The following is a 21,274-nucleotide window of genomic DNA, read 5'->3' on the forward strand; positions in this document are numbered from 1 at the left end:
CTGAGATTTCTTTATAGTCCAATAATAAATTATAGTACAAAAAAAAGTAAAAAACGTATCTAGATTGCATTCAGGCTGCCTCTATTAGGGAACCATTCTCTGGTTTTCACTATTGGCAGTTTAAGCCATTGTTCTTCACATTTGGAGATGACGGAATTGACTTTCCATCAGTAAATGGCTGATGATGGGTTTATGCCAAATCCTCCACATTCCATGGCTGGATCCATGTGAATAGTGGCTCACATAAGCACTATATAGTAGTCTCTAGCTGGCTGGAGTGTAGAATTGCATTCTCAAGTTATGGAGGGAAAAAAAGTCATTCATTATGGGATTGATTACTATAAAGCGATTATGGAATTGATTCCTGTCAATCTCATAATTATGATCATCAGTTCTCATGATTATTTAACCAGCTAATCAAACCAACCAGAGTACCAATTTACTCTTTAGAGCCAATGTTAATCCTAAAGTAGATCAGATAAAGCATGGGTTTGCTTAAGTCGTCTTTATACAGGGGATTTCCATTCTAGTAAATAAAACTGGAGAAAGATCCATTATCTAAAATGTTATGCTGTAAGTGAACTTTATTCTGTGGTATAAACTAAAATTGAAGGAAAACCAGCTGTCAGGGCATTTGTTTTGTTTTTTAACTCTCATGTAGACAGTCTTGAGAGGTTTGTAGGTTTTTCATTCATACGTTTTGGACTTGTGGACATATGAAAACATGTGTTCATTCTATAAATACGAGTGCCTGCCGTGTGCTTGGCTCCAGGGGTAGAAAGATAAACAGTATGGATATGGTCTTTGCTCTCTGTGGTGGTGGAGCATATTAGATGAATTTAGACTAATCATCTTGAGGAGCCTTTTGCTCATATGCTTTAGTTTTGTCTGTACTTTTGCCAGACTTTGGGGAAACTATTTTCTCTGTTCCCTGAAGTTGTTTTCTCTATTCGCATAAGGGCTTTCTAATCAGGTGGCAGGAATTGTAGTTTATCGACCTAAACAGTCTTAGAGTGTTTTCGTTTTGAGTTATATGGATTTTTAGAACTGAGAAGCTAAACAGTAGTACTAATAGTTTTGCATTATGCCTTCTCTTTTTCCTTTTATGTCTCTAAAGGTCTCCCAGGCTCCATAGTCCATTCCATTATGCCTCTCCCAGTCAGAATGTTAGTTATTTTGGTCATGTCACCACTATAGCAGAATTTTTTAGCTCTGTTAGAAACGTACTGATTTTATGAGTTACAGCCCATTCAGAAGTGTCCCTATTTATTGCATTGTGCTTTGTACCCAGTGACTTATTTCTTATGTCCTGTGACTTTGATGAAATCTTTTTTTAAGCGCTAGTAACCAATTTTAAAGACCATGTAGATGAAGCTAGATAAAGCTTGTGGGCTGTTTTTAATGCATCACTGTTGATCTGTGCAAGATTTGAGTTGTCAGAGGTGTTTTACTTTTATTTGCATATGGATTCTTGACTTCATTAGTGTATAACAGATAGCTTCTTAGGCTGCTACCTTCTGAAGGTAGTTTCTATGTAGTCTTTCTTGGAGGTGGAGGTATGGACTTAAGTGACTGCTTGGTTCCTTCTTCAATGTTTTTTAATGAAAAAGTATGTAATAGAGCTTACGCCTTTGTGACTTATGGTTATTGCTTCTGAAGGCTGAAGCAAATTGATGAAAAACCAGCAGGCTGTTTATGTATGAAATAAGCATCAACACATGGATGAATTACACATTGGTAGATCTTGAGTATACTTGTCCACCAGTGCTTCTGAAGCCTCTAAAAAGCTTAAGACATTTACATTAGGCTTTTCAGTTTACTTTAACTTAGGGTAGGTTGTTTTAAGCTAAGGTACTGGGATTAAGTTGTGCTGTTGTGTTTTGACACTTTAAAAAGTTCTTAATGTTTACATAATAAGACTCATGTGATTTAGCTGCTGTTTTTAAGGAGAGCTGAGACATTTTGTTAGGAATTTCTACTTTGTAGCTTTTAGTGTAGGTTTGGACATTTAAAGTGTAGTGTTAAATAGAAAACTTTAAGTATTTAATTTTAGTCTTGTGGCTTTGTGATTTTTGTTGTATTTAATAACCAAAGGGACATTCCCCATTAAATCAGTAAGAGTAAAATTTTTCAAATTGGGGAAAAGGCGTTTTTTGTTTTTTAAGAAAAACTATAATTTTTAAAATATGACTTAGGAACAACCATACTAATTATGTTAGGTATTTTGAGTGATCATTGAAAGTTATAAAGACTTTTAGCACTTTAGTCCTTTTCCTGTGAATGCAGTTTTGCTTTGAAGAAAGTAGAATTTATTCTGGAAAATAATGAATTACAGTGCTAAACTTGATTTTGTTGTGTGTGAATATATTATACAGTAACTTTTGTAAAATGTTACTCTACATGAAGATTTCACTTTGGGCAGTCATTGGGTTATATTACTATTAACTTGGTTTTATTTATGGAACTAAGAGCCTCTTATTGAATGACTATTCAGATTTTGAAACAGACTTCTTGAATTGTTCGCGTAACTTTTGCCTGAAGGATTTAGATTCTGCTTTCTAATAGTGAAACTAATTTATATAGTGGCCAGAGTGTAATATATGCTAATACTTTGGCATGGGAGATATTTATCATGAGTTTTTACTACTAAAAAATGTTATACATTTGCCTACTAGTTTTATAAATGATGTTGCCTTCAGAATTTGTGTGAAGGTAGAAAACTCAAAATACCATGTACCTGTTGTGCAATGGAAAGTCTTGTCATCGTTAAGAGTTCTTATCTATATCCTGAATATTGATGATTAGAGTTGCTCTCAAACAGACCCACACACAACAAAAAGCCTGTGATTTGAGTAACTCTTATGACGCTTAGGGCTGAGGGCTGTGGTGCGTCTTCTTTAGGGTCTTCCACCAGCAGTGCCTCCTGTTAACATGTGACACTTAAGTCTCTCAATGTTAAAGAAACTGGACATGTGTTTTCTACATATTATTTTTGCTAGAAATAAGGAAGTAATATGCTTAGTTTCTTTTTCCTATAGTAACATTTTACAAAAGAGCTGCTAGGCAGGTGTTTTATTCTCAAATTGATGTCAAACTGGATGTAAAAATTTAAATCCTTTTTTAATTTATTTTTTAATAGTAGTATAAGAACTCTGGCTGCTATTAGTCCTTGTTCTTTATTTTCTGGATAGGAGTTTGTTTGAAAAGTCCAGTTTCTGTCCCAGTGTAGCAAAATGTAGTTCTTCAGTTGTTTTTTTTTAATGCTTTATAATTTTACACTACCTTTTGAATATACAAACCTCATTCTTCATTGAACAACTTGAAGGCTTTGATTTCTCTGAAGAGTGTAAATTTCAATCTGTATATTACTTTGGCAGTTCCCTCAACTTTGAGATGCACTGATCACTGTGCTTGAAAAAGACAAGACTGAAGATTGTACTGTGAAATTTATTGAATAATTTTCATAAATTATTTATCAAATGAAAGATTTTTAGATTTTTGTATTCTGCTTAGTTTAAAAAAAAAAGTAGGTAAAAAGAGAGGCTAGTGAGTTTGATGCTATTCTTGCCAAACAAACTCAGCCAAAATCTTTAAAGTTAACAAATGGGAAAAGGATGATTAATCATTCTGCATCTGAGTGCGTTTTCCAAAATGTTGGAAAGAAACTTCTGAATTGAAATCTTGAATGTATTGAATCTGTCAAGGTACACAGCGGTGCCTTTGTAAATGTTCATTATCTATCTTATTTAATCAGGTGATGAGTGGTGTAATGTAGCAGAGCTTAACAGTAGAACTCTATCACTTTTTGTGAACAAGTTGGAATTGTCATGTTACTGTGTAATTGATTTGCTTTAAAATGGAACAATAAATTTAATAAAATAAAACATTGTCTTGTTTTTTATCCACTTACTGTATATATCATTTATATTTCATGTAAGAAATCATGCCTAGTTTTTTGGGTACTTAATCTTATGAAGTAACATGATAGTTTTGCCATGTTAGCGTCAATCTCTTGATCAGTTGAGACTTGACTCTAACGTAAGGAGCTTGTTTTAAAAAGAAAAAAAGTGAAACCCTTTACTGATTAGACCAACTAATTTTATCAGAAAACAGGTGGGGAAATCTAAAATCATTCTAGAAGTAAAACTAAAGGAACTATAATTTACAATACATTAAAGATTTCAAATTATTTAGTAGGTTAAACTAACATTCATCTGTCAATGTGGTAAGCCTCTTAATTGTCTAGTGTGAACAACTTAATTTTAAAAAGGGTTTTTTTGATAGGTAAATCAGTTGAGACATAAATTAGGCTGGGGAGACATCCTGAAAACTAATTTTAGCAAATAGAATTTGTTAAAAATAATCACTGTTCATTTGAAAAATAATTTCATAAAGAAACTTTAATCTTGAAAGAGTAAGGAAAATTTGTTTTTCCCCCCCCATTTTTTTTTTATACCAGGGCCACAGCCATCTCTGGGAGTTAGTTTTGGAACGCCATTCGGCTCAGGTATTGGCACTGGCTTGCAATCAAGTGGCTTAGGTTCTTCAAACCTTGGAGGTACACTTTAACTTTTCTAATATTGCATTGGACTATTATACACTGGAATTGATACCAGCCTGTGAAAATTCTCTAAGAGGAACTACTATTTTGGAAGTTAAGGTTCCATTTGGCAAAAAACGATTCTCCAAACATAGTCAGTGCTTTCTATTAGATTTAGAACTTAAAAAATAATGTCACTTTCTGTGAAAAGTAAATATTAAAGGGTATTAAAATTAAGTGGTAGGGATGTTCATATTTTCAAAGCATATGCTAAAATAACTTGAAAATTACTGAGTTTTAATAAATTTAATTAACTTGAAAAAAATTAATGGTCATCAATTTGGAGTCCAAACTACTTCTGGACGTACATTCTCCTAATCATTATCTTCTGAAAACGAACACTTGAAATGGGGAAATAGTTTTATTCTAAATTGAACAGCTCGATTTCTGTCCATTCTTAAGCACTTTTGGTGTATTTGCCTTTATGCATACTTGTGTACATAAGCAATTAAGTTTATTTTAATAGTTTCATAAGTTAACTCTTAAGGTAAGTCTTCTGCAAAAACATCATGCTAAATAGAGATGCATTCACACTTCTCTGGTATGGATAGTTGAAAGTTGATTCTATTTTGACAAGTGCGTTGTCATGTAATGAATAAGGTTTCCTTATTTCCACTAATATATATCATCGTAAGAGGGGGAAACCTATAAGCTATCGTGGTTAGTTAATATAGTAGACTCTATTAGGAATTAGTAGAATTACGGCAGACAGCATAATTCCTATGAGGTATAATCCAATTTGTCATCATATTTCTTAGAGTTACAGGCAATAATACTATTAAACTTAATATTTGATAAGGTGTTGCAGAGTAGCCTAAGAAGAATTTGAATTTTATTTTTAGAGCACTTGACTTTTAGGAGAGTGGAAACAAGTCTTCAAGTACTTAGCAGAATCTCCTCTTGAACTTGATTTCATGAAAAATATTTCTTTATTTAAATTGTGACTATAGTGTTATTAAGAGAAAAAACATGATGCTCCCACTCCCAATTTCTCATTGTTGCATTGGCTGGTACTACTATGGCAGGAGCCTACTGTTACTGAGTAGATTTTAAATGATTGACTATTATTTAGTTACACAGTTTTTCAATGGTAAAGGTTCTTAAGTGAAAATGTTTTGGTAAAAAGCATAGTAAAATTACCTTGTGGTACTTCATGTTTCAATTGTTGTGCATGTCATGCTTATTTATGAATTTAGTCAGCCTTTCTTTTTTTTTTTTTTTTTTGGCAAAATGAAGTATCCCTGAGTAGATATATTTATGTCTGTTTGACTAAAATCATACTTGGTCACTAAAATTTCCAGTCCATTTGGGAGAGAAAATACTAATATGATCTTGTTTTTTATGGCCCTGTTCTTTAAGAATTACTGATGGGTCATAAATTTACTCTAACTAGATATAAATGTTTTATTTCAGAATTAATCTATTTTTTCCTAAAGTCTTATGCCAACGAGTAAACAGCAGATTTCCTTAATAAGTCCATGTTTTTCAACACTATTGTTAGACCTTTGATGATGCTAGGTTTGACTTGTCAGTGTCCTGTAACCTGTGTTTTACGTACCGTTGTGTATTTCTCTATTACCCTCCACTAGGATTTGGAACTAGCTCTGGTTTTGGATGCAGCACCACAGGGGCCTCCACATTTGGATTTGGAACAACAAATAAACCCTCAGGAAGTCTTAGTGCAGGTTTGTGTGTTTCGGCCTGAATTTCAGGCAAATTTAAAGGTGCAAATTATTTAATTTAAAAATATAAGTATTGTTATTTCCACTATCTGAAAAAGATCCCTGATTCAGTTTCTCCCCCCCGGGATGAAGCATGCAAGCCTAACTCAGCACACAGCTTTATCTCTCTGTAAGCTAAAGGTCAAGTGTGTAAAAATACTTCAAACAACACTTACTAGTCTCATACAATAAGTAGTTACATCTTCTCTTACTATGTACAGATTCTTTTGGACCCAAAGACTAGTTTCATGGTTAAAGAATTTTTTTCATTATTACAAAAATGAACCCATCGTTGTGAAAGTTTTAACCCAGTTTTTATCATTCTTCATTCAGAAGAAGGATTTCTCTTCCAAAGAGATGTTCTTCAGTTATAAGTCCTTCTGGCTTTAAGAATACCAGTCCTAGAAATGGTGATTAATTGGGTTCTTTGTTCATTTTTAAAATGTGTATAATCTTTTGACTCTTCTAGTAGAAAAGTCTGAATTCTATCTACTTTTGCATTTTCTCTATGTTTGTAAATAATGGCTTGTTTTAACGTGCAATGCTTAGGGGTAAATATCATGTCTAACATAATGACATAATACAGATTAAATTGTGTTTAAATTGAGAGAACTTGAAGGAAATTCCGTTTAATATTAAGTAGTATTTAAAATCAGCACTTCCAACAGAGTAGATAACAGTAGAATTTAGTGGTGTCAAGATTATAATCTAAATATGCTAGTATTAGTTAACTAAGCAGTAATAGTACTTGATCTTAATTATGCAAGTGCTCTTATAAAGTCAAAACAATAGGTACTACTCTTCGGTGTGTTCATGGTCCTGAAAATTGAGAGTTGGGGCTTTCTTGGAGGACTTAGAATTGCAGGTGAGTGCAAGGGTTGTGAGAGTCTTTCTTCTGCATGTTGATAAATGTTTCTGGAGGGCTGAGGAGGAAGGCATCTCGCTCGTGTGCTGCACAGAAAAGGGCCTGGCGACTTGCCATTTTCTGTAGATTTCAGTGATTTGCGCTAAGCTGTCTCTTTTGGCCTGGATCACTAGACTTCTGTCTTTAAAGTTGCCACTGAGTTGTTAGCTAAATTATTTCCCTGTAAAATTCCGTGTTAGAAATTTAGGGCCCTAAGATATTTGCTATTTTTATAGATTATATGTTCTTTCAGCTAGAAATTTACATTTCATTCCCACTTTTTATTTTTGTTTTTGTGACTTAACTTCTGATATGAATATTTTCTTCCCTAAACATAAGGCTTTGGCAGCTCAAGTACATCTGGGTTTAACTTCAGCAATCCTGGCATCACGGCATCAGCTGGTTTGACATTTGGGGTGTCCAATCCTGCGTCTGCAGGTTTTGGAACAGGAGGACAACTCCTTCAGTTGAAGAAACCTCCAGCTGGAAACAAAAGAGGAAAAAGATAAACATATGAGTTGATGTGTTGAGAGAATCCATAGCAGCATCGTTCGTTCTATGAGTCTATTTTTCTAACGTTGATGCAGTAATTAAATTGCATCCCAGGAGATTTATACAGTTTTGATATTTTCCCTACTCTGGAATTTGGACTTTCTTCCTTGTTTGCCATGCTAAACATCTTTTTTCTTGTGAATTTGAAACCTAGTTGTGTATTTTTTGTTATTTTGATTTTCACTGTAAGAAATGTTCTGATTACATCACTGATTGGTAAAACCTACTATTTAACTTAGTATTAATAGCAATGTTTTTGTTGATAAGGTTTACATTATGTGAATATATGCACATTTGTTCTTATGCAGATGGTATGAACTCTAGGGCCTATACTAGAATTAGTTTGTTCCTTGATAAAGGCCTTTTGAACTACACTGCAGGGCATCTTGTGAATATATATGTAAATATATACAAAATAATACACACAATTGTGTGTGCATATAAAATATATATTTACAGACCTACAACTTTTGCCTCAGACTGTTTCCCTTTTCTAAGGGTATTCCAGTTTTCACCCTTTAAGCTTCAAATCCTCAGTGCTTGTAGAATGATGAGCTAGAGGTACCAGATCATTTCAGTTATTTGCTTCAAGACCTAGTGAAACGGTTACTGGCATAAATATTTGACCGACTCAACTTCATTGCCCCTAGTCTTTTCCATTTTTGTTTCCACGTTAACGTTTAGCAGCTACTCCAAATGAGGAATGCTGTAAGACTCGTTGAACAGATTTTAAAAATTTTAACCATCCTATATATCCTCATATTGCCTATATGAGATGTTTTTCATATCTAAGGTGAACCTTCAGGAGCATATTTGACTCCAGACTGACGTTCTGGGGGCAAAGAGCTATTAAGCCAAACTGATTCTATGCAGGTGAAGGATGCACTATTACTTTAGTGGAAACTTTTCTAGCTATTCCAATACAGAGTTCTTTCTTATAGGGCTATTGATACTGACACCAAATGGAGTGGCTTATCAGCCTCTTAATGTCTTAAGTAAGTGCTTAATTTGGAATAGAGAAACAATATATTTTAAGTAAAAAGTATTCTTTGTAGCAACTGTAAACGATCCCATTTTAACGGTGAACAGAGCTCCAGGTAACAATACATAGGCATGTCAGGTGACATCTGTGTGCTCTTTGTCTCCATTAGTATTAGTGATGTGAAGTGGGTGACACAGCCCTTGGGGAGAGAACTGCCTTAGCCACGATTTCAGACAGAAACCTTTAGGTAGACCTGTTTATCTTTCAAGTAGTTTTCAGGTGGGATGTGAACATGCAATTTCATTGAAAATAGTTTAATTTTTTATATAGAAGGTTTTGTACATGATGTGCATCAAGTGACTATTTTCAGAATCATTTTCACCAAGGCACCTTTTTTTCTAAAATAGGTATTGCATATATATATATATATATATACACACACACACACACATACACACACACACACACACGCACACACACACACACACATATTTTTAGTATAATGTTAGTTGGGTTAGAGTATAAAAGTGTTGTCAAATCTGTTTTATTTATCCGCATATAGCAATGATTGGCTTTTTGGAATTGAAATTTTTGCACCTTGATGCATTAAAATAAGGAAAATGCTTTGTTTCTGAGCACTAAAGTTGTTTTTATTTTTGCGTACTTCTCTAATACTCTAATCCCCAGATCCAGATTTTGGGGAAGGGTAGGAAAATGTGTGATTTTTGTGTTTTGAATTACTGTCAGAATTAAATACACAATTACAACAAACTTTTTATTAAAAGGACATTGCATTGTGCTGCGAAAATCTGAATATTTATATTTCTTGGTTTTTTTTCTTTATATATTTTACTTTTTAATATGTTGTACCACTGGAAATTTGTAACAGATCAATTTGTGATAGGAGTTTAAATGTGTTGTTGTCATTGTCTCCATTGTCCTCACTTTGTCCAGAGCCTATCATTATGTAAACAATAAAGGTTATTGTGTCAGTTGCTTTGAATCTTTATAGGTGTAAGTAGTTGTTCTTAATATGTAATTTTCTTACTATTGCTCTTTTATTCTCTTTGGTTGGTTTTTAGTGTTTTCTTTTCGCTGGTTTATGTCTTTTGCTTTTTTTTTTTTCTTTTTGGTGAGGAAGATTGGCCCTGAACTAACATCAGTTAGCCAATCTTCCTCCTTTTGCTTGAGGAAGATTGTTGCTGCTAGTATCTGTGCCAGTCTTCCTCTGTTTTGTATGTAGGATGCTGCCACAGTGTGGCTTGATGAGCAATGTGTAGGTCCATGCCTGGGGTCCACACCTGTGAACCCTGTGCCGCCGAAGCAGAGTGCATGAACCTATCTACTACACTACCAGGCTGGCCCCTAAATTTGGCTTTTTTAAAAAAACAAAAGACTGAACACAAATAGTAAGTTCTTTGTTAGTTCATACTATGGAAGAATATTGAGTAACAGTCCCCTTCAGCTCCCAGGTCCTAATCCCACTTTCTTCCCTAGAGTATCCACTCCTAATGAGTTGGTGTATATCCTTTAGGACCCTTTTAAAAAATATCTTTTTCAACGTATGTGTACAAATGTATATTCTCCTTTCTTTTTTTCTTTTCTCTCATTTTCTCACATTTTACCATTGTCTCTTAGATCTTTTTTTTTTTTTAAACAAATGGGTTAAGAAATCTCTGTATTCTGTCACTTGCTTTTTACCCCCTTGAGTGATATCATCATCTTTCCTGTCAGTGCATGTAGATTTCCTTTTTACATACTGTCCCCTAGCAGGAATGTACAATGATTTGTTTGAATGTACGATGATTAGTTGCAAATTCTCTGTTGATGGGCAGTTACATTCTTTCTAGTGTTTCCCGAAAAAGCTGCAGTCAATATCCTTGTACATGGCTCTTTATGCTTATGTTTGATGTTTCTTTGGGATTGATTCTAGAAGAGGAATTGCTGAAAAGGCATACAAATTGCATGTTTTAATGTCAGATTGCCTTCCCAAAATGCTGTATAAATTTACACTTCAACGGTGTGTATTAGTACCCATTTCCCAGCATTCTCCATAACTCTAGATATTGTCAATCCTAATAACAAGTACTTGTGAAGTTGAGCTTTTTAATATATATATTCCCATTTGCATATTAATGTAATTGCATGTGATATTGTTCATTTTTATACCAGATTATTTAGGAGTTTTTTTCTTAATGATTTCTACATAATGAATATTAATATTTTTCTTGTGAGACAGATTGGGCTCCTGGAATCATCTGGGTTCAGACGGTTGCCTTGAACCCGTATGATCTTGGGCAAGTTACTTAACTTTTCTAGACCTCAGCTTCATCATCTGAACAGTGGGGACAATAAAGAGGGGTGGTTGTATTAATAATACAGTTCTACTTTAAAGCACTTGGGTGGCATGAACCCCTGACACTTTGCAAGGATTTACTGTTCCTGGACTGATGCCCCACTGCTTTATCACTATAGCTGGATGCTTTATTTTGGTACCTGATAGGGAAGCCACCCGATCTTATTCTTTGTGTTGTTTTGTTTTTGTGTGGAGTGGCTATTCTAGGACACTTAACTCTTTAAGATAAGCTTTAGTACCTATTTTGTCAATTTTGATTTTTCTTAAAAAAAAATCCTATTGGGATATTGATTGGCTTTATACAAATAAAATACATTATGATCTGGGAAGAATTGACATCTTAATACGTACAACATGGTGTATGCATTTAGTACGTCTTTCATTCTGTTGGCAAGGTTTTACAGTGTTTATTAGATCCTTGGTTAATTGGTTTCCCTAACAGCATTTCAATTTTATTTCTGAGTTCATTTTTATCCTCTAGGTGGTACAAGGTCATTCACATTATTACAAAAGCAGATTAACTGTTCTTTTGTGATAATAGAGTAAGACCAAGTTAATGTCCTACTCATCTCAAATAGTGTTTTTTGCAACAAGGCAATTTGAATAGTGCCTTTAGAAGTATTGTAACGGGATTTTTTGTGTAAAATATTTGGGTTTGAATGGTGTATCACAAGTATTTTGCTTTGGCATCCCCTTCCTCCATGGTTGGCCGCAGTCTCACTGTGAATAAGCCTGGCTCACTGTACTTTCCAGAGCACACACTGAAGGTTATGGCTTGGGGCACACAGCCGTGGACCTGGAAAATCTGAGCTGGAGGGCCTAATTTAAGTCTCATTCACAAAGTCATCTTGGCCTATCAACATATCTCCCATTTACTGAGTGTTTAGTCTGTTCTGGGCACCACACTCAGAGCTTTATATACTTGAGCCTGATTAATCTCAATGTTACCCTATAAAGCAGAAATCGGCAATGTGTAGATGAAGGAACTGAGGCTTAGGTCAAGCAATTTACTCAAGGTCGTGTGGCTATTAAGTCTCAGAGCCGGGGTTTTCTGTGCTACAGGAATAGCACACTGATTTCCATGCTACCTCTCAAAGGTGCTGAAGGTAATGAGACTACCTACTTTATACGGGGAGATTGCAAGTTTTCAGTAGACTGTAGATGAGGGAAAGGTAAGGTAAGTACAGAGGGCCATGTGGCTTGAGGAGAATCATCCTCTCTAGGGTGTCAACAGTGTTAGGAAGAAGCCAGGGCTAGGCTTATGCGACCATCTCCGACCTTTCCCCACTGTTGCCCTATGAAGACATTCCTAGAGAAAAGCCAGGCATCCCAATGTTGGGAGTCGTCTGCCACCGTGGAAGGGGGGAGGGGAGTAATTTTGGCTCTTTGAATCTTAGGAACTGTAAGAAGTTTAACAAGAAAGCCTTTCCAGGAAGGCTTGCCTGACTCTCCTGTAAACCCAAAGAGCACAATATGTTCCTTAGAAGTGAGACTAGATCCTTTCTTGCCATACAGAGATGACTCAGCTGGCCTCAGGAGACCAGGAAACAGGCAGGAAGCGTCAGATGCTAAGAGAGGGGCAGCTAGAGGAAAGAGCAGGGGTTACTGGAAAAATTGGTCATGGCTCAGAATGTTTTTTGCCTTTTCCCACTCATTCAATCTAATGTACTTTTTCTTTTCTACCTAATCTGTCAGTAAAAACAAAAAACCTGCCAGGCTCACAAAGGTTGCAGTGCTGAAGAGTGGGCAGTAGATTAAACTTGCAGGGAACTTGTTTTTCTCATCCTTGCTACTCTTTGAATCCCCTTGTAGCAAGTCAGCTTAATCCAGTAAACATTTATTAATGTTTTCTGTGTGCAAGACACTGCTGGGAGTTTAGGAGGATATAAATGTAGGTAGGATATTGTCTGTGTTCAATAACGTTAGCTAACATTTATTGAGTGCTAAGTAGAGGCCAGGACGTGCTCTTAAGAGCTTCCCATATATGAGCTCATTTAATCCCCAGTTTTATGAGGTGGATGCTATTACTCCTTTTTTACGAAGGAGAAAACAGGCACAGAGAAGTTAAATAACTTTTAATGGTCATTCAACTGGTAAATGGATGGGCCGGAATTCAAACCGAGGTAGTCTTTCTAGAGTCTAGGCTTTTAACTCTTAGTATATACAAATAAATATAACATAGTGGGCTTTCTTATTAAGTGATAGGATAACAATACAAAGAAAACTATTGAGAGCACAGAAGAGATACTAATTCGACTTGGAGTCAAAAAGTTCTTGTAATAGGTGGCTTTGAGCAATGAGTATGAATACAATTAATTTTTTATCAAGTGTTTACAATTTGAATTTGAAGAACCACATATTTACTTAAAAGTAACCCTAAATTTTCACAATATAAAGGGAATAAAATAAAAAGCAACTAATATTCCATTCTGCAAAGGAAGTTCCTAAATTTCTTTTCATCTTGATTCATATTGTTTTTCTTCATGTTTTAAAATAGCTGCATAGCATATATGTCCACATTCTGTTTAACTAGTTTCTTTTGGTAAATATTTAGATCATTTCTATTTTTTTGCTATTAGAAATAATAATTCTAGTAGGATAGGTGAAAATAGTATCCAGTTTTATTGACATTTCTGTAATTATGAGGAAGTTTGAACACTTTTGTGTGGGTATTGGCCATCTTTTTGTTAGTTATTTGTAAGAGTTCTTTGCATGTAATCACTTTTTATCTTTAAGGAAGTTTGGAAAAATTAACAATTTTCAATCTTTGGTCTTGGATCCTTGTGACTTTTTTTTAATGAAAATTATGTCATTATCCCTATTTCATGTTGCTTTTGAACTATTTGTCGTATGTATTACAGATGTTTAGCAGTTAATCTTTTCACCTCTGTTGATGGCTTTTTGTTTTTGTTGTGTAGAAATTTTAGTTTTTTATGTTGCCAAAATTTATTAGTCTTTTTTTAATGACTTCTGGGAATAGGTGAGAACTCGAGAGGAAAAAAGAGACTAAGACATTTTAAGTTTTACAGCTATAAAGTCTTTTATATTGATTATATTAAAACTTCTTAACTGTGCGAAATGTCTTTAACGATTCAGCTTGGTGGCTAGGGTCAGGCTGTAATTAGAGAGTGGCAGAGCTGAAGGGACACTCCACATCCCTTTACAGGGCGCTTTGACAGGCGTAAAGCTTTTGAGCATTGCAGTAACATTAAGGTAAGTGAATGATCATTTATCTTTTACAGATCAGGGAAGAAGCTAAGTAATTTGCCCAAACTTATGCAAGTACTAAGTGATGATAAGACTCAAACTCCAATATCCCAGGTGTCATCCAGTGCAATCTTTTTGAAATAGGTTATCAAATGGAGAGCAGTTTCAGCTCAGTGGTGTTTCCAAATTTAATGTTAATGCCTTCTATATTGTTATATAGTGAGAAAGCAGAAGAAAAATGGCCAATGAATTTTTTTTCATTTCTTTTTAAAATATTTTTCTCCTACATAGACGTGAGGACTTGATTGAAGGACACCAACTCTTAGATAAACAACATGAGTGACAAGTTCTTTTCTCATGTTACTTGGTGAACTATATAGATGCCATTTTGAAAACTGAAACTATCTTTTAACTGGACCTTCTAGACTGAGCCTTTTTTACATGTAATGATTTTATCTTTTGAAATAATCTCTTAAGTTTCTAAAAACTACCACTTTCGGACTCCTCATATACTGTTGAGCCTATGTGCTCTTAGTTGTATATTTTTTTCTAAAACTAATTGGGTGGTGTGTGTTTACAGGTATAATTAAAATAACATTTATATATAAATAAAATGGAAACTGTCATTGAAAGTCATCCTTATTTTTGATGACGTATAAAAATTTAAAGATATTTTATGTATTTTTGTATATCAATATTTTGACCCTCAAATTGATGACTTAGTCCAACGAATTTATTACTCTTGAAAATGGCATAATTTTTCATTTTTTAATTCTTGTTTTCTATCAAAATTACACAACACGGTTTAAAGAGTCAAATGTTTCTATAAGGTTTGTTACAAAAGCAGCAGTCTCACTTTTCTCTCCATTTCAAAGTGATCATTTTCACTTCTTTACACTTTTAGTCAATTCTTTTTTGAGTCTCACCTTCACCTCTTACTTGGAGAAATACAAATAGCTTCCTTCTCAGCTTCCCCTTCTATAAGGTTAAAATTTAGCTTTCTTGATTTGCTAAGTCAGTTACTTTTCCATTCCAGTTTCTAAAGTTTCTAAAATTTCTTTGCTCTTACCTCTTTTCTTATTCTCATTGGCTTTGTGGTTTCAGGTCCTCTTTAAAATTTTTACTCCTTTTATGGTAATTTTATTGGAAACTCATTTAATTTTAAATTTCAATTTTTTCCTTTCCAGAAGTTCTAATTAGTCCTTTAAAAAGTACACCTGGTCACTTCTTGATAATCTGTTATTCCTTACTTACACTTTCTTTAAGCATTAGTCAACTAACTTACTTTATATTTTTCATTGATAAATCCAATATCTAAAGTCAATAGCGTCTGATTTTTTAATTTGTTTTTTCTGCTAACTTTTGGTCAGTGTGACTTGTCTTTTTCGTTGTGTGTTTTGTAATTTTTAATTGTGAGCTCATCTTTGGGAATTCTTTGAGGCTGAAGATGTGCTCCTCCAGAGAGGATTTGCGTTTGCTTCTGTCAGGTAACTGAGAACACTGCCAACCCAGGTCCACTTTAAAATAACATCTCACTCTGAGGACTTGTTGGACCACATATGTAGTGTGAATTGAAACCATAGTCTCTTCTGAGAGTCAGCTCTAAGTAATGAAGTCTCAGAGCAGAATTTTCTTTCACTTCAGAGACCCAAGGCTACAATACGCAAGTTCTCTTTGTCAGACTTTCATTCATTCATTCATTCATTCATTCATGGTAATAGTTTTGACAAGGAGTTGGCACTATAGCCTATGGGCCAAAGTCTGCCCACTTCCTGTTTTTGTGAATAAAGTTTTATTGATACACAGCCGTGCCCATTTGTTTACAAACTATCTATGGCTGCTTCTGCTTTACATTGGCAGAGTTAAGTGATTGCGACAAGGACCATGTGGCCTCTAAGCCTAAAATAATCACTATCTTCTGACCCATTACAGAAAAACTTTTGACTCCTAGTGTGATCTTTGGTATCCTTATTCTCTAGAGGGTTCTCTGATCTCCTTACCTTGCATGGCTTATATTAGGATACAGGCAAAGTTGCCTTATTAAGAGATCTCAAAATACAGTGGCTTACACAGGACAGTCTATTTCTCTTTCACATGATGGTCCAAGTAGCAGTCCAGGGTTGATGAGGTGCTCAGTGGGCTCAGAGGCCCAGACTCCTAATAGTGTTGTTCTGCCATTCCAAGAGTAATGTCACTGTCTGCATGATGGAATATATTTGCACTCCAGCTCATGGGAAGAAGGAAAGAGTGAAGAGAAGAACATGTCTTTTCCTTTTAAAAATGTGATCCAGAAGTTGCATATGTCACTCTGTCACATCACATTGGCCAGCACCTAGCCACATAGCTGCAAGTGAGGCTGGGAAATGTCCTTTGGTAGGTGGTCATGCTCTCAGATGAAACTTGTATTGGTGAAGAAGAAGGGGAGAATGTTTGCTGGGGGCACAACTGATGGACTGCCCCAGGCGCCTGGGCCTCGGCGTGTCCTCTGAAGGGTTGTAAAGCCTCTAGATCACTGGCGGCTCCAGTGTCAGGGCCCCCGCCCCTTCCTCCAGCTTTCACTTCAGTTTTGCTTCTAAGACTTTGCTTTACTTTCTTTCTAGCTCAGCTGTGAGTTTAAAAGTTGCTTTTAAAAGTTGTACCCATCATTTTCAGGAGTTTTGTAGTGGGATTATGTTTTAGGAGATCTAATCCAAATATAGGTTTAAATAGAGGGCATTTGCTTAGTTGTTACGGGGACATATTCTATTGAATCTATCTTATTCCTGATATGGATGTAAACTGACCTAAATCGCCTCTGATCCCACCAGGGATTTTATTCTCTCTGTCCATGATCTAGTTTGTGTTATCCTTTCTTCAGAACAACTGTCCTTCACTGAGCTTTCACTTAAAATTAGTTTAGCTCTTACTTCAACTGTTTCTGGTGTTGCTCTTTGTTTTTAATTTCTGTAGCTTTATATCCACTTGTTGCAAACTAGAGGTCTGCAGCTTGACCTGTTTAGTCCACAGAATGCTCATTTTTCAAAATCAGATTTTACATAAAATTCCAAATCTCTTCCTTCTAAAAGTCACTGGACAGGTCTAGGGAGCTGCCTTTTTCACAGCTGACATTTACCCTCCAGTTTATCCCAGTCCCCACCACTCCCTACTGTCTCTTACTCTCCCATTACTTTGTTGAATTACCTGCCACACCAATTTAATCACTTACTCTATTTTACACTGGCTTTGTTGATTCTCTTCCTCAACTTTAATCATCACAGGAGTCCCCTCTATGCACTCTTTCACTAGTGCCACGGGTAGTGTAGTAGGATGGGGTAAATATTTTCTGCATTTCACAGTAGGGAAAACCAACTCACATAGAGCCAGACTTCTGGCCTTCCCTATTCAAACAGATGTTACTCTGCTCACAAATGAGCATTAGGACCGGAAAGGTAGTCACTGTGTAGTAGGTTTCTCAGTGCTGTGGAAAGCCTCTGGCAGTCAGTCATCTCTCTGAATGCAGTGAATCCAAACTTGGAGCTCTGCAGTGCGGGACAGCTGACAGCAGGGGGCAGGGGAGCCCGTTTCCCTGCTGTCCGGGCCCTACTTATACATTTCTTGCGTTATTATTCAAGGTGCAGTGTATGTTTCCTGACCTGTTATTTTATGACTTACGGTTCTATAATGGGACTTGTTTTTTTGTGTTTTACTCTTTTGTAGGTACATTAATAACAAAGAATGATTCTTTCCAATCATTGTTTACATCTTTTGTATTATAAGCTGAACAAAGGCTTGGTCTAAAGAGCAATGTTCTTTTAAATAACTTAGCCAAGACCAATAATGTGCTGAGCGCTTATTACTTCTCCTCCTGTATACTACGTTTTATTAGAATTAGTGATTCTGCACTTTTTAAATCCCTTACTCTCTGATAATAACAGACATGTTTAGTAAACACCTCCTATAAGCCAAGCAGGAGTGTTTGGTAAATCGTTCTGTCTTGGTTCAGAATTAGTGCTTTTATCTCTGCTGTCCGAAATGGTAGCCACTAGCCATAGACAGCTACTGAGCCCTTGAAATGTGGCTAATGTGATTGAGAAACCGAATTTTTAAATTTCTTTTGAAGCAATTTAAATTTGAATTTAAAAACTGACATTTGATTCAAATATTGGGCAATATTTAAGTGTGTTTGGAACAACTTGGATTTATGAGTCTACTTTTTCAAATGTAAATTTTATGAAATCTAAATCTGGATCAAGTAGTTCCAAGGCGAATTCAGAATCCAAATTGAGAAACATTTAGGTGTAAAATCCATACCAGATTTTGAAGACTTAGTATTAAAAAAAGTATGTAAAATTTCATTAATATTTTTATATTGATGTTATGTTGGAATGATAATATATTGGGTTAAATAAAAAAGTTAATTTCACGTGGTGGTTTTATTTTTTTTAATGTGGCTCATGTAAAATTGAAAATTACTTATGTGACTCGCATTATATTTGTTGGACAGTGCTGCTTTAAATGGTACTAACCGTGGTTCTGGGACCAAATATGGTTGATCATACACCTGAAAGAGAAATAAATTCTAAGTTTTTAATTTGCTTTTTTTTCTGTGTCAAATGTCATAACAGCCTCCTCCTGGTATCCTGCTTTCGTTGTCTCTGCCCTTATCCGTAGTTCTTACACTTACCCTCTCAAAATGCAGGTAGGATCATGAAAAGCCCCTACTCTTTGATGCTCTTTATTCCAAACTCTCTAGCAAAATATGCAAGGCCACTCATAGCCTGGCCTCTACTTTTCCCAACCCCTTCGTCTGGCACCATCAGAAAGCCATCCGAGAACACAATGTTCTTTCATACCACTTCGCTTTTGCACATGCTGTTTCTTTTGTCTGGAATAAATGCTAGCCTTTCAGCGCCATCTTTCCTCATCCTTCCACATCTCCAGCAAAGTTTATGGGCACATCTTCACTCTGGTTAGACTTTGGACTTCGTGATAGAGGCTTACCACATCAATATTTTTCTTACTTGATGGTACATTTGTCTCCCACATTAGATTGTGTAATTCCAGAACAAGAGTCCTGTCTTGTTTGTGTTTTGATTTGGTTTTGTATCTTCACTATTTAGCATCTAATTGGACTCTATAGAAATCTATGAATTGAGTAATTAATGTAGTGAGAAAAGGCTTAACCTTACCTGCTGACCTTTCTCTGGATATGTATTGGAACCATGCTGCTAGAGTCAGAATCTCTACTCCACCACTTAGCAGGTGTATGAGCTTGGCCGAGTTATTTAACGTCTTTGTGCCTCATCAGTGAAATAGAGATAATAACACCTATCTTACAGGTTGATTGTGAAGGTTAAAATGGATTAACATATGTAAGGTGCTTAAATATGTGCCTGGTGCAAGCTAAGCATGCAATAAATATTAACTATTATAATTGTCATAATACAGTCTAAACTATTTTTCCTTTTCTCTCAGGCAACATACCACAGGTTTTAACTGGATTTCGAAAACCCAGTGTTACAGAAACCAATGAAGTAGGAAGAAAAATCCAGTTCTGAGCAGTCATTGAATCAACAAATATCTACTTTGCAAGGAACTTCTGATTATCATTTTATGAACCTCATTATTAAGAACAAAACAATAAGGCTTAGAGTGAATTTTGTCAAGATATTTAGAATTCAGGAAAGAAAACTTGCCATTGATGTTTAAGGATGATCTAATGGATCATATACCAGATACTTAGAGTGTTTTAAGAGGAATTCAGAAGTAGGCCACTAATTCACTGTGTATAAGGAATTGTGGAAAATTCACAGAGGGAGTAGGAAAGGTTGACACAAAACACAAATGACCAAGTAGAGTGAATTAAATATTTGTTAACTTTAATTATGCAGCTCATTCTTTTTTATAACAATGCCTTTATTGAGGTATAATTTACTTATTATACAATTCACCCATTTGAAGTATACATTCAAGGGTTTTTAGTGTATTCACAAAGTTGTGCAATATCACAATCTAATTTTAGAATATTTTTGTCAACCTAAAAGGACCCCATACACATTAGCAGTCACTTCCCATCCACCCCCGCCCCCCCACCAAGTCCTAGGGAATCAGTAATCTTTCTGTTTTGAGATATTTGTCTATTCTGGACATTTCATATAAATGTGACTGGCTTCTTTCACTTACCATAATGTTTTCAAAGGTCATCCGTGTTGTAGGATATATCAATACTTAATCCCTTTTTGTTGTTGAATAATATTCAGTTGTGGATGTAATACATTTTATTTATCCATTCATCAGTTGATGGACATTTGGGTTGTTTCCACCTTTTGGCTGTTATGAATAATGCTGCTGTGAGCATTCATGTACAGATTTTTGTGTGGACATATTTTTTTTTAATTAAGCTTATGATAGTTAACAACCTTGTGAAATTACAGTTGTACATCATTATTAGTCATGTTGTAGGTACACCACTTCACCCTTAGTGCCCTCCCCTCACCCCCCCTTTCCCATGGTAACCACTGATCAATTCTCTTTGTCTATATGTTAACTACCACCTATGAGTGGAGTCATACAGAGTTCGTCTTTCTCTGTCTGGCTTATTTCACTCAACATAATACCCTCAAGGTCTATCCATGTTGTTGTGAATGGGACAACTTTGTCCTTTTTTATGGCTGAGTAGTATTCCATTGTATATATATATACCATATCTTCTTCATCCAATCATCAGTTGCTGGGCACTTAGGTTGGTTCCATGACTTGGCTATTGTGAATAATGCTGCAATGAACATAGGGGTGTGTGGGACTTTTGGAATTGCTGATTTCAGGTTCTTAGGATAGATACCCAGTAGTGGGATGGCTGGGTCATAAGGTATTTCTATTTTTAACTTTTTGAGAAATCTCCATACTGTTTTCCATAGTGGCTGCACCATGGACATATGTTTTTAATTGTCTTAAGTATATACCTAGGATAGGA

At 35.3% G+C, this 21,274-nt stretch overlaps 1 protein-coding gene across 4 annotated transcripts in view; it reads left to right on the top strand.

Annotated features, from left to right (window-relative positions):
* Positions 1 to 20,184, top strand: part of NUP58 (nucleoporin 58) — a 51,122-nt gene extending 30,938 nt beyond the window's left edge. For 2 of the 4 annotated variants that reach the window (XM_070240116.1, XM_023621408.2), the window contains 3 exons: positions 4,460 to 4,558; positions 6,190 to 6,285; positions 19,777 to 20,184. In XM_070240116.1, the coding sequence (XP_070096217.1) occupies positions 4,460 to 4,558; positions 6,190 to 6,285; positions 19,777 to 19,859 (278 nt within the window). In that variant the 3' untranslated portion in view covers positions 19,860 to 20,184. Of the gene's footprint in view, positions 1 to 4,459; positions 4,559 to 6,189; positions 6,286 to 7,564; positions 9,767 to 19,776 lie in introns of those variants that run through there. The other 2 variants (XM_023621406.2, XM_023621407.2) reach the window with 1 other exon arrangement.
* The last annotated feature ends 1,090 nt before the right edge of the window (positions 20,185 to 21,274 follow it).

The sequence above is a fragment of the Equus caballus genome, chromosome 17 (genome assembly GCF_041296265.1).
Source record: "Equus caballus isolate H_3958 breed thoroughbred chromosome 17, TB-T2T, whole genome shotgun sequence".
Taxonomy (NCBI): Eukaryota; Metazoa; Chordata; class Mammalia; order Perissodactyla; family Equidae; genus Equus; species Equus caballus.